Below are 25,033 nucleotides of genomic sequence, written 5' to 3'. Positions count from 1 at the left end.
CAGGAACTCGCTCTTTCTCACTCTGTCCACTCGGCCAAGTGCCGATGCATTTGTGGAATGATGTGAACAGTACGAATTTCTGTCACTACCAAAGTATAATGGTTTTAAATTACTGTTTTGTATTGTCTGGGAAACTCACTTGTATAATTTTCTTGCAGTAGGTCTCTTAAAAAAGAGAAGCCGTGCAAAGTTATTGAACAGAGGTGCCTAGTTATTCTTCTTTTGTTGATATCAGGTAACATGCAACCTAACTCTGGCCCCGATATGCAATGTCTCCAAACCCCCTCTGATTTTACATCTATTTTAAATCTATCTATCTGGTTTTGGTATTTTTCATTTCAATGTATTCAATGTAGGATTTGGGCAAAGTTAACTGATGCTGATGTAATTGTGTTTTCTGAAACCTGGCTGTTTTCTGAAACCAGCAAGTCTGTTTTTGATAAAGATATTTGTATAAGTGGTTACAATGTTTATCGAACTGATCGAGTTAAGAAAGGTGGGGGTGTGGCTATATATGTAAAAAAAAAAAAAAAAGTCTGGCAAAGTCTGAAACTATTTGTAAACAGTTGGCATTTCTTGCTTTGAATATTGAGGTTTCAAAGGGCCTCTCTATAACTGCGATTGGCTGTTATAGACACCCCTCTGCTCTCTATAACTGTGATTAGCTGTTATAGACCCCCCCTCTGCTCTCGGTGATGCATTTTCTTCTCCGACGCACCTTATGTCTAAACTTCTTTACAGTGAAATAATCTTGATTGGTGATCTCAACTGGTGTTGGTTAAAGCCAGTTTCTGATGATTTAAAAATGTTTTGTAATTCTATGAATCTTACCCAGTTGATTAACTCACCCACTCACCCAAATCTCAAATGACCAGATAAATCTACCCTGATTGATTTGATATTGACAAATGTTCCACATAAATATTCTGCGGTTGGTGTTTTTTGTAATGATTTAAGTGACCATTATGCTGTTGTTGCTGTTAGAAATACTAAGGTTCCTAAGACAAACCCACGTTGTATTCGTAAGATAAATTTGAAGTGTTTTAATGAGCAGGCTTTCTTTCTTTCATGATTTGTTTTATTTTGACTGGAGCAAGATTGATCTTATCCCTGATGTGGAAATTGCCTGGAAATGATTTTATGTTGTTTTTTTCCAAATAGTAAACAAACATGCCCCATTCCACAGGTTTAGGGTTAAAGGGCGGGATAATCCATGATTTTCTTCTGAGCTGTCTTGTATTATTCAAGAACGTAATCTAGTCTGGGCTAAAGCAAGGAAATCATGTTCTGATGCTGATTGGCTTATTTTAGGCAGTTACGAAACAAGTGTTCTTTTCTTCTCAGGAAGGCCAAGTCTGAATATTTTATGTCTGTTACCACTGATAACCTGAATGACCCGAGAAAGTTGTGGAAGGTTATTAAGTCTATGTCTGGAAACAGTGATGTTAATGATTTACCGTCATGTGTATTGAAGGACTTTGTTGCTGTATATGACAAAACTGAAATGCTGAATTGTTTCTATGAGCACTTTGTATCATCTGGTAGGCTGTTTGATTCAGTGTCCTCTGTCTTTGTACAACCCTGTGTGGTTGAACCAGTGAGAGCTGGTCAAACCTTTAGCTTTTTGCCATTCTCAGTGCAGGTGGTACATAAAGCCCTGAAATCCTTAGATCAGGTTCTGATCTTCTGGATCCCTGCTTTTTAAATCTGGCAGCTGATTTGATAGCTGAACCACTTACATATTTGTTCAATCTAACCCTGGAATATAATGAAATTCCAAAGATCTGGAAATCAGCATTTGTTCTACCACTTTTAAAAGGGGGAGATCCAACTGTATTAAACAATTATAGGCCAATCTCAAAGCTGTCACCCCTGGTGAAAATACTTGAAACCCTTGAGTGAACAGCTGAAAGAGTTTTTATACACAAACTCTATTTTATCAATGTACCAATCGGGCTTCAGGAAGAAGCATAGCACAATTACAGCAGCCATGTCTAAAGCCCTTGTCAATAAACAGCACCGTGTCTCACTATTTATTGATCTCTCTAAGGCTTTTGATACAGTTGATCATGCTATACTAAGGCAGAGATTGTCGAGTGTAGGCATTTTCTGAGCATGCAGTTGCATGGTTTGCTAACTATCTGTCTGATAAAACTCAGTGCACTCAATTTGATTGGGCTCATGTCTGTTAAATTGTCTGTCTGTAATGGTGTGCCTCAAGGCTCTGTACTTGGTCCTCTCTTATTCACTATATACATAAATAATTTAGACAAAAATGTCCAAAATGCGCAACTTCATTTTTATGCTGATGATACTGTTATTTACTGTTGTGCCTCGTGTCTTACAAAAGCTTTCCAGAACTTGCAAACTGCTTTTTATACTGTTCAACATACCTTGTGTCAATTGAAGCTTATCCTCAATACTGACAAAACTAAACTAATGGTGTTTTCTAAAGTAAGAAATAGACCTCTGAACTTTTCACCTATTATTACCTTTCAGAGCAATGAGATTGAGACTGTAACCTCATATAACTATCTCAGAATTTTAATTGATGATGGCCTCTCTTTTAAACTGCATATTCAACAATTTACGAAAAAATTGAAGCTGAAATTGGGATTTTATTTTAGGAATAAGACCGGTTTTTCTTTTGAAACCAGAAGGAGGCTAGTATCAGATACATTTGTACCTTTACTATACTATGGGGATATTTTATATATGAATGCTTCTGCTCAGTGTTTGAGATCAATTGACACCCTTTACCATGGCACATTGAGATTTAGTTTAAACTGCAAAACCCTTACGTACCACTGCAATTTGTATACGAGGGTTGGCTGGCCTTCTCTAGTCACTCGTAGGCTCAGTCACTGGTATACTTTTATTTTCAAAGCCATTTTGGGTTTACTACCTTTTTATTTGGGCATTTTTATTGTTCAGAAATGTTGTGGGTACTCTCTTTGTTTGCTGGACTTTATCCTGCTAACTGTTCCAAATATCTGAACTGAATTTGGTAAAAGGACTTGTACTCTGTTCCAATCACCTTAGAACACCTTACAAAATACTTTTAAACTGGAAGAACTTGTCCGATTGGTATTTTTAAATCACTGATGAATGATTTTGAGACTGATTCCCTGACCTGTCAATGTTTTTAATTTGCTGTTTTTGTTATACTCTTGTGAATTCTATGGTTTTTACTAGATTACTTGTAGTTTTTTATGTTGTTTGTCTGTAATTTTTGTCATGACTTGGTGTTGCCAATCTTGGCCAGGACCCTCTTGAAAAATAGATTTTAAATCTCAATGATCCCTTCCTGGTTAAATAAAGGAAAATATTATTTTTTTTTAAGTCAAATTAGACGCTCTTATCCAGAGCGACTTACAAATTGGTGCATTCACCTTATGACATCCAGTGGAACAGCCACTTTACAATAGTGCATCTACATATTTTAAGGGGGGTGAGAAGGATTACTTTATCCTATCCTAGGTATTCCTTAAAGAGGTGGGGTTTCAGGTGTCTCCGGAAGGTGGTGATTGATTCCGCTGTCCTGGCGTCGTGAGGGAGTTTGTTCCACCATTGGGGAGCCAGAGCAGCGAACAGTTTTGACTGGGCTGAGCGGGAACTGTACTTCCTCAGTGGTAGGGAGGCGAGCAGGCCAGAGGTGGATGAACGCAGTGCCCTTATTTGGGTGTAGGGCCTGATCAGAGCCTGGAGGTACTGAGGTGCCGTTCCCCTCACAGCTCCGTAGGCAAGCACCATGGTCTTGTAGCGGATGCGAGCTTCAACTGGAAGCCAGTGGAGAGAGTGGAGGAGCGGGGTGACGTGAGAGAACTTGGGAAGGTTGAACACCAGACGGGCTGCGGCGTTCTGGATGAGTTGTAGGGGTTTAATGGCACAGGCAGGGAGCCCAGCCAACAGCGAGATGCAGTAATCCAGACGGGAGATGACAAGTGCCTGGATTAGGACCTGTGCCGCTTCCTGTGTGAGGCAGGGTCGTACTCTGCATTTACATTTAAGTCATTTAGATGTTGTGTTGTAGAGCATGAACCTACAGGAACGGGCCACCGCCTTGATGTTAGTTGAGAACGACAGGGTGTTGTCCAGGATCACGCCAAGGTTCTTAGCGCTCTGGGAGGAGGACACAATGGAGTTGTCAACCGTGATGGCGAGATCATGGAACGGGCAGTCCTTCCCCGGGAGGAAGAGCAGCTCCGTCTTGCCGAAGTTCAGCTTGAGGTGGTGATCCGTCATCCACACTGATATGTCTGCCAGACATGCAGAGATGCGATTCGCCACCTGGTCATCAGAAGGGGGAAAGGAGAAGATTAATTGTGTGTCGTCTGCATAGCAATGATAGGAGAGACCATGTGAGGTTATGACAGAGCCAAGTGACTTGGTGTATAGCGAGAATAGGAGAGGGCCTAGAACAGAGCCCTGGGGGACACCAGTGGTGAGAGCGCATGGTGAGGAGACAGATTCTCGCCACGCCACCTGGTAGGAGCGACCTGTCAGGTAGGACGCAATCCAAGCGTGGGCCACGCCGGAGATGCCCAACTCGGAGAGGGTGGAGAGGAGGATCTGATGGTTCACAGTATCGAAGGCAGCCGATAGGTCTAGAAGGATGAGAGCAGAGGAGAGAGAGTTAGCTTTAGCGGTGCGGAGCGCCTCCGTGATACAGAGAAGAGCAGTCTCAGTTGAATGACTAGTCTTGAAACCTGACTGATTTGGATCAAGAAGGTCATTCTGAGAGAGATAGCGGGAGAGCTGACCAAGGACGGCACGTTCAAGAGTTTTGGAGAGAAAAGAAAGAAGGGATACTGGTCTGTAGTTGTTGACATCGGAGGGATCGAGTGTAGGTTTTTTCAGAAGGGGTGCAACTCTCGCTCTCTTGAAGACGGAAGGGACGTAGCCAGCGGTCAGGGATAAGTTGATGAGCGAGGTGAGGTAAGGGAGAAGGTCTCCGGAAATGGTCTGGAGAAGAGAGGAGGGGATAGGGTCAAGCGGGCAGGTTGTTGGGCGGCCGGCCGTCACAAGACGCGAGATTTCATCTGGAGAGAGAGGGGAGAAAGAGGTCAGAGCACAGGGTAGGGCACTGTGAGCAGAACCAGCGGTGTCGTTTGACTTAGCAAACGAGGATCGGATGTCGTCGACCTTCTTTTCAAAATGGTTGACGAAGTCATCTGCAGAGAGGGAGGAGGGGGAGGGGGAGGAGGATTCAGGAGGGAGGAGAAGGTGGCAAAGAGCTTCCTAGGGTTAGAGGCAGATGCTTGGAATTTAGAGTGGTAGAAAGTGGCTTTAGCAGCAGAGACAGAGGAGGAAAATGTAGAGAGGAGGGAGTGAAAGGATGCCAGGTCCGCAGGGAGGCGAGTTTTCCTCCATTTCCGCTCGGCTGCCCGGAGCCCTGTTCTGTGAGCTCGCAATGAGTCGTCAAGCCACGGAGCGGGAGGGGAGGACCGAGCCGGCCTGGAAGATAGGGGACATAGAGAGTCAAAGGATGCAGAAAGGGAGGAGAGGAGGGTTGAGGAGGCAGAATCAGGAGATAGGTTGGAGAAGGTTTGAGCAGAGGGAAGAGATGATAGGATGGAAGAGGAGAGAGTAGCGGGGGAGAGAGAGCGAAGGTTGGGATGGCGCGATACCATCCGAGTAGGGGCAGTGTGGGAAGTGTTGGATGAGAGCGAGAGGGAAAAGGATACAAGGTAGTGGTCGGAGACTTGGAGGGGAGTTGCAATGAGGTTAGTGGAAAAACAGCATCTAGTAAAGATGAGGTCGAGCGTATTGCCTGCCTTGTGAGTAGGGGGAAGGTGAGAGGGTGAGGTCAAAAGAGGAGAGGAGTGGAAAGAAGGAGGCAGAGAGGAATGAGTCAAAGGTAGACGTGGGGAGGTTAAAGTCGCCCAGAACTGTGAGAGGTGAGCCATCCTCAGGAAAGGAGCTTATCAAGGCATCAAGCTCATTGATGAACTCTCCGAGGGGACCTGGAGGGCGATAAATGATAAGGATGTTAAGCTTGAAAGGGCTGGTAACTGTGACAGCATGAAATTCAAAGGAGGCGATAGACAGATGGGTAAGGGGAGAAAGAGAGAATGACCACTTGGGAGAGATAAGGATCCCGATGCCACCACCCCGCTGACCAGAAGCTCTCGGGGTGTGCGAGAACACGTGGGCGGACGAAGAGAGAGCAGTAGGAGTAGCAGTGTTATCTGTGGTGATCCATGTTTCTGTCAGTGCCAAGAAGTCGAGGGACTGGAGGGAGGCATAGGCTGAGATGAACTCTGCCTTGTTGGCTGCAGATCGGCAGTTCCAGAGGCTACCGGAGACCTGGAACTCCACGTGGGTCGTGCGCGCTGGGATCACCAGATTAGAGTGGCAGCGGCCACGCGGTGTGGAGCGTTTGTATGGTCTGTGCAGAGAGGAGAGAACAGGGATAGACAGACACATAGTTGACAGGCTACAGAAGAGGCTACGCTAATGCAAGGAGATTGGAATGACAAGTGGACTACACGTCTCAAATGTTCAGAAAGTTAAGCTTACGTAGCAAGAATCTTATTGACTAAAATGATTAAAATGATACAGTACTGCTGAAGTAGGCTAGCTGGCAGTGGCTGCGTTGTTGACTTTGTAGGCTAGCTGGCAGTGGCTGCGTTGTTGACACTACACTAATCAAGTTGTTCCGTTGAGTGTAATAGTTTCTACAGTGCTGCTATTCGGGGCTAGCTGGCTAGCTAGCAGTGTTGATTACGTTACGTTGCGTTAAAAGAACGACAACAATTATCTTTGATACACAGACGGCTATGTAGCTAGCTATGTAGCTAGCTACGATCAAACAAATCAAACCGTTGTGCTGTAATGAAATGAAATGAAAAATGTGATACTACCTGTGGAGCGAAGCGGAATGCGACCGGTTGTTGAGTGCGGAAGTTCTATTCAGTAGACGTTGGCTAGCTGTTGGCTAGCTAGCAGTGTCTCCTACGTTAAGGACGACAAATAGCTGGCTAGCTAACCTCAGTAAATTAAGATAATCACTCTAAGACTACACGCTCTAAACTACACAATTATCTTGGATACGAAGACAGCAAAGACAACTATGTAGCTAGCTAACACTACACTAATCAAGTCGTTCAGTTGAGTGTAATAGTTTCTACAGTGCTGCTATTCGGTAGACGGTGGACGTATGCTAGCTGGCTAGCTGCTGGGCAGATAGCAGTGTAGACTACGTTAGGACGACGAAATACAAGTTGCAATAGAAGTGCTGACTGTTTCACTATGTTGTCCTCTTTCTTTTCCTTTTTCTTCTGTCCTTCTTTTGTCTTCCTTTCTTCTGTTAACTAGATATTTTTTGTTGTTATTCTTTGTAAGCTAGCTAGCTTCTTCCAGGAGAGTCCCTAGCAACTGCTTAGCAACAAGTAAACAATTCTGCTAGCAATTCAGCTAGCTAAGATAACTGTACAATTTTATGAAAAATAGTTAATTTTTCAAAAGCCTGTCTTTTTGGTTTGTTCCTTGTTTTGTCTTCTATTGAGTCTTGCAGTTTTCTCTTGATTTTTTTGATGTACTTCACTCTAAAAAAAACATTTAAATCTCAATATATACAGGAGCTCATTTTTCAGCAGCTGCTCAATTTAGAACTCCGGAACAAGTCACCCTTTGCCTTGATGACAACTTTGCACACTCTTGACATCCTCTCATCCAGCTTCACCTAGAATGCTTTTCCAACAATCTTGAAAGAGTTTCCAAATATGCTGAGCACTGGTTGTTTGCTTTTCCTTCCCTCATCCCAAACCATCTCAATTGGGTTGAGGTCAAGTGATTGTGGAGACAGGTCATCTGATGCAGCACTCCATCACTCTCCCTCTTGGTCAAATAGCTCTTACACAGCCTGGAGGTGTTGGGTCATTGTCCTGTTGAAAAACAAATGATAGCCGCTCTAAGCTCAAACCAGATTGGATGGCGTATTGCTGCAGAATGCTGTGGTAGCCATCCTGGTTAACTGTGCCTTGAATTTCACCAGCACAGCACCTTTACACCATCACACCTCCTCCATGCTTCATGGTGGGAACCACACATGCAGAGATCATCCGTTCACCTACTCTGCATCTCACAAAGAAAGCAGTTGTAAACAAAAATCTCACATTTGGACTCACCAGACCAAAGGGCAGATTTCCACTGGTCCACCGCTCGTGTTTCTTGGCCCAAGCAAGTCTCTTCTTATTATTGGTGTCCTTTTTAGTAGTGGTTTCTTTGCAGCAATTCAACCGTGAAGGCCTGAAGGCCTGGCCTCTGAACAGTTGATGTTGAGAAGTGTCTGTTACTTTAACTCTGTGAAGCATTTATTTGGGCTGTAATCTGAGGTGCAGTTAACTCGAATGAACTTATCCTTTGCAGCAGAAGTAACTCTGGGGCTTCCATTCCTGTGGCAGTCGTCATGAGAGCCAGTTTCATCATAGCGCTTCATGTTTTTTTGTGACTGCAGTTGAAGAAACTTTGAAAGTTCTTGAAATTTTCCAGATTGGCTGACTTTCATGTCTTAAAGTAATGATTGACTGTCATTTCGCTTCGCTTATTTGTGCTGCTCTTGCCATAAAATGGACTTGGACGTTTACCAAATAGGGCTATCTTCTGTATACCAACCCTACCTTGTTACAACATAATTGATTGGCTCAAACACATAAGGGGAAGAAATTCCACAAATGAACTTTTAACAAGGCACACCTGTTAATTGAAATGCATTTCAGGTGACTACCTCATGAAGCTGGTTGAGAGAATGACAAGAATATGCAAAGCTGTCATAAAGGCAAAGGGTGGCTATTTTGAAGAATCTCAATTATAAAATATATTTTGATTTGTTGAACACCTTTTTGGTTACTACATAATTGCATATGTGTTATTTAATAGTTTTTATGTATTCACTATTATTCTACATTGTAGAAAATATTAAAATAAAGAAAAACCCTTGAACGTGTAGGTGTGTCCAAACTTTTGACTGGTTCTGTACATGTTCGTGAGAGTCTCACTTTATATTAGTGTGTAGCCCAAACTGTTCGGACGCTACAGACAGAAGTTGGCAGATTGGCTGTACAGACTTCAGGCAAGTCTCAAGATGCTTGTTGGGGTTGTAGATCAAAACGGACAACACCACTGTTTGTGAGAGGCTCATCCTTCAATAGAGGGATCATAATAAACTGTTCGGATGCTACAGATGATGTTGTGAGAAGACCGATTTAGGGATGTGTTATGGTCTGACAAACACCGCTCCAGCTCTGTCACCTAAAGGGGTTAAACCCACTGGAACAGTGACAAACTTGCCTGGTAAAGGATGCAAATGTATTTTGTCAACACCTACAATCAGAAAGGTGGTTTGAAAGGCCAAGAAAAGTCCAAGGGCCACAGTTGGAGAATTACAGAACTTGGTCGTATATTGGGGTCACCAAGGGTCCATATCTACAATTAGACGCCACCTCCATGCCAATAGGTTGTTTGTAAATGTTACTATAAAAGAGCCTTGATTGAGAGTAACCAACAAATGTAAATGCCTGGAGTTTGCTAAAAGGCATTGATACTTGGATTGGAACCGGGTGCTATGGTCTCATTTATTTTAAGAAGTATTTTTTGCTAACCTTTATCAAGGGTGCCAATACTTTTGGATGTGACTGTATCTGCACATGTGCTCTCTCTCTCACACACACACACACACACACACACACACACACACACACACACACACACACACACACACACACACACACACACACACACACACACACACACACACACACACACACACACACACACACACACACACACACACACACACACACACACACACACACACACACACACACGACTGTGTCCTAACCTAACTTCTTGATTGTATGTTTGTCTTTTTACATCTGTTGTTGTAAGACACTAACTAGCTGAATGTGCTGGCTGGCTGTTGTGTACAACAGAGAGAGTAATGGTGTTGTTTTCAATTATTGATCACTGCTGGTTGGGTTTCTTTTAATGGAGCACCTGTCAGATGGAGGCAGGAGCATCCTGGAGGATCCTGGAGGATCCTGGTAATGGGAGTGCTAAAGAGAGGCAGAAGAGCCTCTAGCCTTTTGGGGCTTTAAGCAAGATTTGGTTTGGGGGCACCCCCACCTCACAGACAAAATATGTTAGTGCACCCCTTCTTGCCAGTGGTGTGAAGAGACAAATGTGCTGTTTTAAAGCTAATTTCCTACCGTTCTACACATTTTGCTATGACCTATGTCATGTTCATATGATATCTGAATTAGAGTGACTAACAAAATCAATGGGGTCACCCTGGAGGTCAGGGCCAGTGACGTGCAGTGAGGTCAGTAGCTGGGTAGGCACTGGCAATTATCGAAGCCAGATTTACTCACAAATAAACCTTTATGAAGCCTAAGTTCACCATACAACGGATAGCTTCAACAACGAGAGTGGCATAGGCTATTAACTGAAATTGAAAACTAATTTTCACCAAATGTAAATACCAATGTAGCCAAGATACACAAGCGATAGGCTACAATGGTGGCATATTTCATATCATCTGACAAAATGACACATGATGTAGCATCCACAGTAACAACCAATAGGTGGCACTAAAAGACCAATATGGGCACATTTGATCCAAATAGTTTGCAAAGAAAACTCCATAGTCTTTCACAATGGATTTAGAATTCTTCCAATGCACCGTACGTGGCACAAGCAAACACACCCAAAATAATATTATTATGTGACATTATTACACACACATACAGTATATGATAAAAAAGCTTCTAACAAAATGTTGATATCAACAATTGAAATGACTGAAAAATGCAGTTCAAAATGTTAAAAAAAATGTATTCCAGCTTGAAAAATCAAATGCATTAAAGGGATGTTGTCTATTCCCATGTTCATTCAACAGAAGCCTAACCTGCAAATTGCAAAGGAAAATGCATTTAGGGCTACCTTAGTCCATTCGTCTGTCCTTCAGGGTGAACTGCTTGGTGACAGCGTTGTTAAAGTCACAGAACCCCGAGTCCTTATTTTCGTTCTGTACGCACACAGCAGGCCAATGGACATGTGGGAGATGCATCCCCAAGGCCTCCTTCAGAACAGTCACACACACAGAAACAGTAGCTGGTAGCATAGTTGTCCCACAAAGCACACCGTTAGGCACCTCCATAATTAGGGCAGTGGTTTTCACATTTTTTCAGCTGGGAGGTGACTACCTCATGAAGCTGGTTGAGAGAATGAAAAGAGTGTAAAAAGCTGTCATCAAGGCAAAGGGTGGCTATTTTGAAGAATCTAAAGTATAAAATATATTTTGATATGTTTAACACTTTTTTGGTTACTACATGATTCCATATGTGTTATTTCATAGTTTTGATGTCTTCACTATTATTCTACAATGTAGAAAATAGTAAGAATAAAGAAAAACCCTTGAATGAGTAGTTGTGTTTGTCACATTGTATAAGGATGGGAGACCGGCGCAGGAATACGTAAGAGGTTTTTAAAATGTGGTGGTTTGGTGGTTTGGTGGTGATGATCCAGTTCAGTGACACCTAGAAGGCCGGTGATGTAGACCTCCGGAGCTGGTGAACAGAATGAGCAGCAATGTCATGAGCACATGACATTGTCCAAACTTTTGACTGCTACTGTATGTTTAGGTTAAAAAACCAATGCAGGGGCCCCCCGGGTAGCGCAGTGGTCTAGCTGTGCCACCAGAGACTCTGGGTTCGCACCCAGGCTCTGTCGCAGCCGGCCGCGACCGGGAGGTCCATGGGGCGATGCACAATTGGCCCAGCGTCGTCCGGGTTAGGGAGGTTTTGGCCGGTGGGGATAACCTTGTCTCATGGCGCACTAGCGACACCTGTGGCACGCCAACCAGTTTGCCAGGTGCACAGTGTTTCCTCTGACACATTGGTGCAGCTGGCTTCCGGGTTGGATGCGTGCTGTGCTTGGTTGGGTTGTGTTTCGGAGGACGCATGTCTTTTGACCTTCGTCTCTCCCGAGCCCGTACGGGAGTTGTAGCGATGAGACAAAATAGTAACTACTAACAATTGGATACTACGAAATTGGTGAGAAAAGTTTTTTTTTTTTTTTTTACTTTTAAAAAACAAGGCAGATCGCAAAGCATTAGGCTATTATACAAACACTTAATTTACTAACTACTCTCAATACATTTATCAACCTGAATCTGTTTATTTATACGCTGTAGTCGATATGGGAAATCCAAACGGCTAAACTCTCTCTAGCTTGTATAACAATTATGAACACACTATAAAAAAGAAGACTCCAAATGGCATAGGTTGTCAGGTTGAATCACAGTGAGGCTAGCAGACAGTGCTAGTGGTGTGACAGTAAAATGCTGTGTGAGCGCTCTGTGGACTGGAGCAGTGTGCTGCTGATGATGCTACGCTGTACGATAGCTAGCTTCTAGCTCACAGAGATGCTCTCCTTCCCTTCCTCTCTTCCCTTCTTCTCTTCCCTTCCTCTCTGTGACCTTGAGGCCTGTCCTCTGTTATGGTGGAGGGTGGGGGAAGGTATCGGCTGCTGAGGGACTGCTGGAAATGTGATCAAGGCTACAGTGTCCCCACCATTTGATATATGCCTCTGGGAGGGAGGCTGCTACTGCTGCCGCTATGGCTGCAATGGAATCTGATGCTAGAGTATACTACTGTACTGTTGATAATAATGTACATTAGTCAAGAATGAACAATTAATATACTGTAATACATATACTGTAGTGTATTTTCAGTCAGTACAGTATAATATTTTGAATTATAGCATTCGATTTGAAGTGTTATCTATGACTTGCTAATTACAGATATATTCATTTGCTACTATTTTGATCAGCCTAGATTATTTTGAGGACGAGGTCTGTCCATTAGCTGTGTATTTGTACATTGTGTGTGTGGTTTGATTGGAGTTAGGAGTACACACATACTGTATGTATCCCTTCTGTATCCCTGGTGGGCATCTTGTGTCTAGTGGGCTTCTGTCCAACCCACCAGAAAGAGATGCCAGTTATGGATGATATGGAGAGGGAGAGAGAGATGAAGAGAGAGAGATGCCAGTTATGGATGATGTGGAGAGAGAGAGAGAGAGAGAGAGAGAGAGAGAGAGAGAGAGAGAGAGAGAGAGAGAGAGAGAGAGAGAGAGAGAGAGAGAGAGAGAGAGAGAGAGAATGGTGACAAAGGTAATGACGTCATTGGTTGGAGAGGTTGCAGAGACACACATGGACCTCGCTGGGCCTCTGTGTCTCAGGAGACTGGGGGCCGAAGAGGCCACTGATCCGATCAAGGAACAGATGGGCCGTTTGGGCAACAGAGCCTAACCTAGTACAGCTCACCGCTCCTGAGGGAGATCACCCTGTGGTGTAGCATGGCTCTCACCCACACAGATCTACAGGCAGGAGTCAGACTCATCCACACAGATTTACAGGCAGGAGTCAGACTCACCCACACAGCTCTAGAGGCAGGAGCCTGACTCGCCCACACAGCTCTAGAGGCAGGAGTCAGAGTCACCCACACAGCTCGAGAGGCAGGACTGAGACTCACCCACACAGCTCTAGAGGCAGGAGTCAGTCTCACCTACACAGCTGTAAAGGCAGGAGTCAGACTCACCCACACAGCTCGAGAGGCAGGAGTCGGACTCACCCACAAAGCTCGAGCTATTCCAGCCTTCTCTGGGGGCTGGAATACTGAGACTCCCCTAAACTATTTGATGCAGGTTAAGACTCAAATACAATCAAGCTTTACATGCATAAAAACAATACAAATAAAAACTGAAATATTTACTACACAACAAACATTAGAGGATAAAAAACAAAAGAATAACAATAAAAACTTAAATATTAAGAAGCACGCTAAGGAATAGCAGAGCAAAAAAGGTGTGTTTTAAGATCCCTTTTAAATATGTCCACAGTTTCGGCCCCCCTTTATGGTGAATGTACACTAGATGCAGGAAATTTCCACGTGCCACTTAGGCTGCCCATTGTGACTCGCTTGTTGGTGTGCGCGTGCTGGCAGCATATGGCAGCACGCTCGATTGTTCGTCAAGAATTCAGCATAGCAAGTTTGTATGAAGGTCTGGTTATTAAATGGGTACATAGTTCAATAGTAATATCCTCTAAAACGTTCTGGTGACAAACAAACTGTGATGCCCTGTTTCCAATTGTCCACATGGCTGGGTGAACCTATTCAAGTAAGTAGATACATTTTGAAAATGTAAAAAAACCTATGTATTATTAGCTAACTCAAATGAGCTGCTAAATGAGCTAGCTAGTTGGCCAGCTAGCTATCTAGCCAACTTCACATACTGTATAGATAGCTAGCTAAGTGAATGAAATATCACCATCTACCTAACTTCATATTAGCTAGCTATCTTGGTGTATTTATCACTGTAAAAAACGAACTCCAAATGTATTTGTAGGTAGCTAGCTAACAGCCATGGAGGAGGGTGAAAGGATAGCAGCCCCAACTGTCAGTGAGAGAGTAGGCTATTCTGGATAGGGCAGGTACTTTTGTGTAGTCCCTGTCCCTAGAAGTGAGGATGGAGGTAATAGTAACATAATATTCAGTGCGGTGTAATTTGACTACAATAAAGTCTGTTCCTTGAGGTTCTGTCCTCAGATAAAGTGAGCTCTGAAAGCCTGTCTACATATGAAGAGATCCCAATGAAGAGCAGTGGATCTCAGTCCTGGTCCTGGGGACTTAAAGAGGTGCACATTTTTGTTTTTGCCTTTACATTACACAACTGATTCAAATGATCAACTCATTATCAAGCTTCAAGCGTTGTTTATGTGTTCATTATTTATGCTATCCTTGATATGATCCTGCTGTTGATATGATCCTACATATGCACATGTGTGCACATGCATCTATCAATCCAATGTTATCTTCCATATTCCTACAGATACCTTGTAACTGGAGATTCCTTCAAAGCGATTGCCTACAATTAACATGTAGAGCACTGCAAGGTTGGGTGACCAGGGCCATCTGGGACTGCCTCCTGGAAGAATTCAGGTGTGTGTGTGAAGGCTACCTGTGTCCTGCACAACTTCATGAGGATGGACAAGAGGACCGGGAGTGGATCTGCAGCTCGCCGCCACGAGGAGCACAACGCAGCAAGAGAGGCAATACGTGTGCTGGAGATCTTCACCTCCTACTTCTTCGAAGAGGGCGCTGTTCCCTGGCAACACCATAGATAGACTACACTATGCACAACCAAAGGCTATTTTAAGAGCCATTCACATTGCAATAAGAGTATTCTTCCATTTACTTAGCTATGTCAACTGCAGTTATTCAATTCCCAGTTTCTCTCCCTTTTATTTCTGCTTCTCGGGTAAGGGTGTGATGTCTGTAAAAAAACGGGCCATTTTAAATCACCCATATTGAAAAAATGTAGAACAATTAGACACCCTATAACCCACACCTACACACTCATATATCAATCTGATTGATTGATTGATTGATTGATTGTGTTGTGCAGTAAACAGGCTCAGGTGTATAACTGGCTCCTTCCACCTTAGGCACGAGGGCCAACCATGGAGAATAGTAAGACACTTCATTATTAAGAATAGTAAGACACTATAACTACGCTATATTGTTATATTGTTATATTGTTTGTCCTTGTGTGTCCGTTGATGTTTTTCAGCATAAAGTGCTCTGCAGCCACTTAGTGTGGCATGGACACCAGATGAGGCCACACACACAGATTCCTGTTGAACACTGTCCCTTTAACTACCTTATTTTCTCAACAAGTCTCTCTCCTTCACTTCATCCCTCTCTCCTCTTCTCTCGAAATCCTCGAGGTTATATCAGCAGTGTCGGTGAACCCCTCCCGCATCTGAACTGGCTACATAGAGGCCACAGGATGATCAGAGGTGAAAGGTCACTTGGTCAGGTCAACACGAAGTATTATTAAAGAGATGCTTTACATTGAAATACAGATAGATATGCAGTAATCCCAGAGTTAATGATCCAAGGTCAGTTTTGCATTTCACCTCCTGATTATTATGCTGACTAACAATGTTAGAATAAAAAATTCAAACACAAGGCATAAACATGCTATATCTCTCGCCATCTGTCTCTCGTCTGCGGATATGTTTTGATGTGGATGCCAACCCCCAGTTCCATCATTGCCACCTCACCCACTTTTAAGATAACCTTCGGGGCGACTAGAGACACTATTATGTAATTGTGATGAACTGAGAGAATATTTGGGTTGCACTGTGATTCATTAATCATATGGTGCCTTCCCTGCTCCTATATTCTTACCTCTTTCCCTTTGTCTTTTACACCTCTCTCGCCACCTCTTTCTTCCTCTGTTTTTACAATGCACAACATATGTGCATTGAAGTACAGATTGAACTTGTATTTATAATGTTACAATTATAGTATTTATAATGCTTGTATTTTATAACACTTGGATAATGAACTGCTTTCAATAAAGTGTTTCACATTCTCTACTGGATGAAATGAAGTCTCTCATTTGATAAAATACTACACCTATCCTGCTTATCAGATCAATGCAGATGAAGGGCATTAGATATCAAATTTGATTTGTCACATACACATGGTTAACAGATGTTAATGCAAGTGTAGCGAAATGCTTGTGCTTCTAGTTCCGACAATGCAGTAAATAACCAACGAGTAATCTAACCTAACAATTCCACATCTACTACCTTATACAGACAAGTGTAAAGGGATAAAGAATATGTACATAAAGATATATGAATGAGTGATGGTACAGAACGGCATAGGCAAGATGCAGTAGATGGTATCGAGTACGGTATATACATATGAGATGAGTAATGTAGGGTATGTAAACATAAGTGGGCATAGTTTAAGTGGCTGGTGATAAATATATTACATAATGATGGCAATATGCAGTAGATGATATAGAGTACAGTATATTCATATAAGATGAGTAATGTAGGGTATGTAAACATTATATTAAGTGGCATTGTTTAAAGTGATACATTTTTTCCCATCAATTTCCATTATTAAAGTGAGCTGGAGTTGAGTCAGTATGTTGGCAGCAGCCACTCAATGTTAGTGGTGGCTGTTTAACAGTCTGATGGCCTTGAGATAGAAGATGTTTTTCAGTCTCTCGGTACCTGCTTTGATGCATCTGTACTGACCTCGCCTTCTGGATGATAGCGGGGTGAACAGGCAGTGGCTCGGGTGGTTGTTGTCCTTGATGATCTTTATGGCCTTCCTGTGACATCGGGTGGTGTAGGTGTCCTGGAGGGCAGGTAGTTTGCCCCCGGTGATGCGTTGTGCAGACCTCACTACCTTACGGAGCCTTACAGTTGTGGGCGGAGCAGTTGTCGTACCAGGCGGTGGTACAGCTTGACAGGATGCTCTCGATTGTGCATCTGTAGAAGTTTGTGAGTGCTTTTGGTGACAAGCCAAATTTCTTCAGCCTCCTGAGGTTGAAGAGGCGCTGCTGCACCTTCTTCACAACGCTGTATGTGTGGGTGGACCAATTCAGTTTGTCCGTGATGTGTATGCCGAGGAACTTAACTTACTACCCTCTCCACTACTGTCCCGTCGATGTGGATAGGGGGTGCTCCCTCTACTGTTTCCTGAATTCCACGATCATCTCCTTTGTATTGTTGACGTTAAGTGTGAAGTTATTTTCCTGACACCACACTCCGAGGGGCCTCACTACCACTGTAGTGTCGTCCGCAAACTTGGTGATTGAGTTGGAGGCGTGCATGGCCACGCAGTAGTGGGTGAACAGGGAGTACTGGAGAGGGCTCAGAACGCACCCTTGTGGGTCCCCAGTGTTGAGGATCAGCAGGGTGGAGATGTTGGCCTTCTTGAAGCATGTGGGAACAGCAGACTGGGAAAAGGATTGATTGAATATGTCCATAAACACACCAGCCAGCTGGTCTGCGCATGCTATTGAGGGCGCGGCTGGGGATGCCGTCTGGGCCTGCAGCCTTGCGAGGGTTAACACGTTTAAATGTTTTACTCACGTTGGCTGCATTGAAGGAGAGTACGCAGGTTTTAGTAGTGGGCCATGTCAGTGGCAATGTATTGTCCTCAAAGCGAGCAAAGACATTATTTAGTCTGTCTGGGAAGAAGACATGCTGGTCTGTGATTGACTGTAGACCCTGCCACATACCTCATGTGTCTGAGCAGTTGAATTGCAACTCTACTTTGTCTCTATACTGACGCTTAGCTTGTTTGATTGCCTTGCGGAGGGAATAGCTACACTGTTTGTATTCGGTCATGTTTCCGGTCACCTTGCCCTGGTTAAAAGCAGTGGTTCGCGCTTTCAGTTTTGCGCGAATGCTGCCATCAATCCACGGTTTCTGGTTTGGGAATGTTTTAATAGTTGCTGTGGGTACGACATCGCCGATGCACTTTCTAATGAACTCGCTCACCGAATCAGCGTATTCGTCAATGTTGTTGTTGGACGCAATGTGGAATCCACGTGATCGAAGCAGTCTTGAGATTAACCGATGTTAGAGTTTTTACATGATGCTGTAACGAATCTCCTCTTCGTCTGAGGAAGAGTAAGAAGGCTCGGACCAATATGCAGCGTGGTAAGTGTTCATCATATTTTAATTGAAAAACTGAATACTACACAAAATAACAACGAAAACGAAAAGGTTCTGCCAGGTGAACAGACACTAAACAGAAATTAACCACCCACAAACAAGAGTGTGAAAACAGGCTACCTAAGTATGGTTCTCAATCAGAGACAACGATTGACAGCTGCCTCTGATTGGGAACCACACCAGGCCAAACACATAGAAATACCAAACATAGAATGCCCACCCCAACTCACGCCCTGACCAACCTAAAATAGAAACATACAAAAGGAACTAAAGTCAGGACATGACAGATGCGTAGGAAATGTTGTGTACTGTTTTTTAAAATTATATTTCTGTATATATGAATTACAAATCAGCCTTTAACTAGTTAAATCCTGTTTCTAGTCTATTAGTTACAATGTTTAACCATTGATGTCCCAGGACCAAGATTGGTAAACACTGTTGAAGTGTATAATTGTAATACATAAACTCAGCAAAAAAAGAAACGTCCCTTTTTCGGGACCTTGTCTTTCAAAGATAATTCGTAAAAATCCAAATAACTTCACAGATCTCCATTGTAAAGGGTTTAAACACTGTTTCCCATGCTTGTTCAATGAACCATAAACAATTAATGAACATTCACCTGTCGAACGGTCGTTAAGACACTAACAGCTTACAGCCAGTAGGCAATTAAGGTCACAGTTATGAAAAGTTTGGGCACTAAAGAGGCCTTTCTACTGACTCTTAAAAACACCAAAAGACATGCCCAGGGTCCCTGCTCATCTGCGTGAACGTGCCTTAGGCATGCTGCAAGGAGGCATGAGGACTGCAGATGTGGCCAGGGCAATAAATTGCAATGTCTGTACTGTGAGACGCCTAATACAGCACTAAGGGAGTCAGGATGGACAGCTGATCATCCTCGCAGTGGCAGACCATGTGTAACAACACCTGCACAGGTTCGGTACATCCGACCATCACACCTTGTGGACAAGTTCAGGATGGCAACAACAACTGCCCGAGTTACACCAGGAATGCACAATCCCTCCATCAGTGCTCAGACTGTCCGCAATAGGCTGAGAGAGGCTGGACTGAGGGCTTGTAGGCCATGTTGTAAAGGCAGGTCCTCACCAGACATCACCAGCAACAACGTTGCCTATCGGCACAAACCCACCGTCACTGGACCAGACAGGACCAGCAAAAAGTGCTCTTCACTGACGAGTTGGGATTTTGTCTCACCAGGGGGGGATGGTCGGATTCACGTTTATCGTCGAAGCAATGAGTGTTACACCGAGGCTTGTACTCTGAAGCGGGATCGATTTGGAGGTGGAGGGTCCGTCATGGTCTGGGGTGGTGTGTCACAGCATCATCAGACTGAGCTTGTTGTCATTGCAGGCAATCTCAACGCTGTGCATTACAGGGAAGACATCCTCCTCCTTCATGTGCTACCCTTTCTGCAGGCTCATCCTGACATGACCGTCCAGCATGACAATTAGAGGTCGACCGATTATGATTTTTTTAACGCCGATACAGATACCGATTGTTGGAGGACCAAAGAAATTTGGTACCGATTAAACGGCCGTTTAATAAAAAACATTTTTTTTAAAGTGTAACAATGACAATTACAACAATACTGAATGAACACTTATTTTAACTGAATAGAATACATCAATAAAATCAATTTCAAAATCAAACATGTTCAATTTGGTTTAAATAATGCAAAAACAAAGTGTCGGAGAAGAAAGTAAAAATGCAATATGTGCCATGTAAAATAAGTGCATGTAAAAAAGCTAACGTTTAAGTTCCTTGCTCAGAACATGAGAACATATGAATGCTGGTGGTTCCTTTTAACCTGAGTCTTCAATATTCCCAGGTAAGAAGTTTTAGGTTGTAGTTATTATAGGAATTATAGGACAATTTCTCTCTATACGATTTGTATTTCATATACCTTTGACTATTGTATTTTCTTATAGGCACTTTAGTATTGCCAGTGTAACAGTATAGCTTCCGTCCCTCTCCTTGCCCCTACCTGGGCTCGAACCAGGATCACATCGACAACAGCCACCCTCGAAGCAGCATTTACCCATCTCTCCACAACAGCTGCGGCCCTTGCAGAGCAAGGGGAACAACTACTCCAAGTCTCAGAGCGAGTGACGTTTGAAACGCTATTAGCGCGCACCCCGCTACCTAGCTAGCCATTTCACATCGGTTACACCAGCCTAATCTCGGGAGTTGATAGGCTTGAAGTCAAAAACAGCTCAATGCTTGAAGCACAGGGACGAGCTGCTGGCAAAACACACGAAAGTGCTGTTTGAATGAATGCTCACCATCGCTCAGTCATACTGCTCTATCAAAGCATAGACTTAATTATAACATAATAACACACAGAAATACGAGCCGTAGGTCATTAATATGGTCGAATCCGGAAACTATCATCTCGAAAACAAGACGTTTATTCTTTCAGTGAAATACGGAACCGCTCCGTATTTTAAATATTCCTGTTACATTGCACAACCTTCAATGTTATGTCATAATTACATAAAATTAGGCATCCCAAACTGTTGCATATACACTGACTCTGCGTGCAATGAACGCAAGAGAAGTCACAATTTCACCTTTTTAATATTGCCTGCTAACCTGGATTTCATTTAGCAAATTATGCAGGTTTAAAAATATATACTTCTGTGTCTTGATTTTAAGAAAGACATTGATGTTTATGGTTGGGTACAGTCGTCCAACGATTGTGCTTTTTTCGCAAATGTGCTTTTGTTAAATCATTGCCCGTTTGGCGAAGTTGGCTGTCTTTGTTAGGAAGAAATAGTCTTAACAGAGTTCGCAACGAGCCAGGTTAGCAGGCAATATTAACTAAATATGCAGGTTTAAAAATATAAACATGTGTATTGATTTTAAGGAAAGCATTGATGTTTATGGTTAGGTACACATTGGAGCAAGACAGTCCTTTTTCAGGAAGACTCACCGCATCGATTATATGCAACGCAGGAAACGCTAGATAAACTAGTAATATCATCAACCATGTGTAGTTAACTTGTGATTATGATTGATTGTTTTTTATAAGATAAGTTTAATGCTAGTTAGCAACTTACCTTGGCTTAACTGTAAGGTTGCAAGATTGAATCCCCCCGAGCTGACAAGGTAAAAATCTGTCGTTCTGCCCTTGAACAAGGCAGTTAACCCACCGTTCCTAGGCCGTCATTGAAAATAAGAATGTGTTCTTAACTGACTTGCCTAGTTAAATAAAGGAAAAATATAGGTGTAAAAAAAAAACTGCCAAATCTGTGGTCAAAAATACCGATTTCCGATTGTTATGAAAACTTGAAATCGGCCCTAATTAATCGGCCATTCCGATTAATCGGTCGACCTCTAATGACAATGCCACCGGCCATACTGCTCATTCTCTGCGTGATTTCATGCAGGACAGGAATGTAGGCGTTCTGCCATGACCAGCACAGAGCCCAGATCTCAAACCCATTGAGCACGTCTGGGACCTGTTGGATCGGAGGGTGAGGGTTAGAGAACTTGCCGGTGCCTTGGTGGAAGAGAGGGGTAACATCTCACAGCAAGAACTGGCAAATCTGGTGCAGTCCATGAGGAGGAGATGCACTGCAAACTTAATGGAGCTGGTGGCCACACCGGATACTGACTGTTACTTTTGATTTTTGACCCCCCCCCACCCCTTTGTTCAGGGACACATGTCTGTGGAACTTGTTCAGTTTATGTCTCAGTTGTTGTATGTGGTTATGTTCATACAAATATTTACACATGTTAAGTTTGCTGAAAATAAACGTAGTTGACAGTGAGAGGACGTTTCTTTTTTTGCTGAGTTCACATGCAGACACAGCATCATACACAGACTGGAATGTGATACTCCTGGTACTGGATATGACTGAAAAATAATCTCCAAGACATTCATACCTGAACTGCACCTTTATTTGCCAAGGTAGAGTACATGATCAGTGCATATATCAAATGTACATGCTACAATGTGGTGGATCTCATGCATGGTAATAACTACATGGTTACGACTTCCTTGGCACAAAGTTATATTATATTCTACTCAATCCATGGCCATTAATGTCATTCAGACTGTTTTGAAGTTGATACAACTGGCTATGATAGCTGAGGTTCATAGCTATGTTGTGAACTAATATGTATACTAAACGTTTGGGTCCATACACAGATCTGCTAGACAGCTAGCTACACGTCCATGGGCATACAGGGATTTTAATCATCCACTGCACAATAAGCAAGAGCATAGCTAGGTACGTTATTTCATCTATCACCATTGCATGGCAAATATCAGCAAGGCAAGCTTACAAAATTGTACATTCAATTTGCAGTAAATGTTTTAGCTAGATTCTTTACATCCACTGTTTCAAAAGACGACACCCTGGTTTGCTGGTTGTTTCAGGAGTCCCTAAAACATTAAACAACCAGAATTACAATTTCAGACTCATGCCGCAACACCCATAAAGCATAAAGCTAGCTTGCTAAATCGCAATTTTCATAAAACGGCATCATGTGCTAGCGTATCATGCCCGTTAGGTTCTCTGGCAGGCTATTCCAGAGGATGGGGGCATAGTAAGTAAAGGCTGTCTCTCTCTCCTTGGTCCTAAACGTTGGGATAGTTAAAAGGCCTGTGCCAGAGGACCTGAGGGACCTACTGGTTACGTAACTAAAAAGCATGTCTGACATGTATTGGGGTGCATAAACATGGATTGATTTAAAAAACAATAAAATAATCTTAAAAAGTATTCTAAAACTCACAGGCAAGCCAGTGCAGACACTTAAAACCGGTGTAATGTGTTCTCTCCGTCTGGTCTTGGTCAATACCCGTACTGCAGCATTCTGTATGTTTGACCAATGGCTTCCTTGGGTGGGTCAGACAGGAGAGAATTACAGTAGTCAAGCCTGCTTGTAATAAAAGCATTGATGTGTCTCTCTGTATCAGCCTGAGAGAGAAATGGCCGCACCGTGGCAATGTTCCTCAGGTGGTAAAAAGCTATTTTGGTCACATTCCTAATGTGTGATTCAAAGAGGCAGGACCTTCAGACTCTTCTCGCTCTTTGACAGGACATTGAGTGTGATCAAAGCACAAATATGGTTGGATAACTCTAGAAAGTCTCAAAATGCCTGACTCAGAACTGTTGGAGACAAAATAGCCCTAAAAAATTGTACATTAAGTTGATTGCTTGTTGTTGTTGTTTTTCAGATCCATTTTATGCCCAAGTTATTTATTCAGTATTTATTTATTGTTTCGCTATTTGTGGTGTTGTAAGACCAACCCATGACTTTGGAGATGTCTTTGTTTTCTTTCAGCCATCAATGAGTTCCCTGAGGATGTCTTCACCACCTACCAGCGCACCAGAGGAGCTGTCCTGCTGCACATATTTGCGGTAGGAGATTGATGTGTGTGTGTGTGTGTGTTTAACACCATGTGGTTCAGTAAATCAGGCGTGTGTTCTTGACTGTGTGTGTATGTGCATATATGCGTGCATGTTTCTAGCTTACATATGTGTCCATCCGTGCGCACATATCTTTACAAAAAGAGGACCCTGCTGGGATGTACTGGTCCGTAGGCACTACTAGGCAGTATGTTATCTTCAGTCCTGTCGTCTTCATCTGGGATAGAAGTGGTGCGGCTCTGTGATGGACATTTTTTTTTAATGGTCTGTGTCATTGTTTGTGACCTGTTATCTTCCTGTCTGGTGATGTCCTGGGAAGTGCTGTGAACAACATGGGTTGGTTTGTACCCAGCCCCAGCGCCCTCTGGGCAGAGCCTGTTGTCGCTTCCTTACACAACAAAAGGCACATCACACATGCAGCCTCAGCTGACTCTTCTTTTTCTTTGGGGGGGGGGGGGAAGACAACTTTCTGAGGGCAGGATAGAGAATAGCAGGATGTGTGTACAGTTGCTGATTTAATTGTGTCTATTCTAACTCAGTGATGTTGTATAGTAGTGTTCACTGTGCACAGCACAATTTCCTCTTTAACCCTCTCCACTCTTCTCTCATCTCTATTTTTTTCTTGTTCTACCTCTCTGTCTATCTCTCTCCCTTTTCTACCCCCCCTCTCTCTCTCTCTCTCTCTCTCTCTCTCTCTCTCTCTCTCTCTCTCTCTCTCTCTCTCTCTCTCTCTCTCTCTCTCTCTCTCTCTCTCTCAGGCCCTCTACATGTTTCTGGCCTTGGCCATCGTCTGTGATGACTATTTTGTGACGTCATTGGAGAAGATCTGTGAGGTGGGTGAATTGAGCTCCCAATAGCAATCTCCTCTAGGCCATCAACCTCCTTCCTCTCCCTACATTATTGACGTGTCGATGTGATGTGTTTGTGTGTCGATATTTGATGCATGAGGCTTCAGTGTGAGATTGTGCTTCCTCTCTCGGTGTGTCTGTCAGAAACTGGACCTAAGTGAAGATGTGGCAGGAGCTACTTTCATGGCTGCTGGCAGCTCAGCACCAGAGCTGTTCGCCTCAATTATAGGTGA

The 25,033-nt window shown here is 43.3% G+C and overlaps 1 protein-coding gene across 4 annotated transcripts in view; it reads left to right on the top strand.

The window, feature by feature from the left end:
* Positions 1-25,033, top strand: part of slc24a4a (solute carrier family 24 member 4a) — an 85,505-nt gene that overhangs the window by 43,131 nt on the left and 17,341 nt on the right. For all 4 annotated transcript variants that reach the window (XM_046309154.1, XM_046309155.1, XM_046309153.1 and 1 more), the window contains exons 3-5: positions 23,867-23,943; positions 24,711-24,785; positions 24,945-25,029. In XM_046309154.1, the coding sequence (XP_046165110.1) occupies positions 23,867-23,943; positions 24,711-24,785; positions 24,945-25,029 (237 nt within the window). The remainder of the gene's footprint in view (positions 1-23,866; positions 23,944-24,710; positions 24,786-24,944; positions 25,030-25,033) is intronic.

The sequence above is a fragment of the Oncorhynchus gorbuscha genome, linkage group LG17 (assembly GCF_021184085.1).
Source record: "Oncorhynchus gorbuscha isolate QuinsamMale2020 ecotype Even-year linkage group LG17, OgorEven_v1.0, whole genome shotgun sequence".
NCBI lineage: Eukaryota > Metazoa > Chordata > Actinopteri > Salmoniformes > Salmonidae > Oncorhynchus > Oncorhynchus gorbuscha.
The sequence above is the reverse complement of the archived record's forward strand: the minus strand, read 5'-3'. Positions and strand labels throughout refer to the sequence as shown.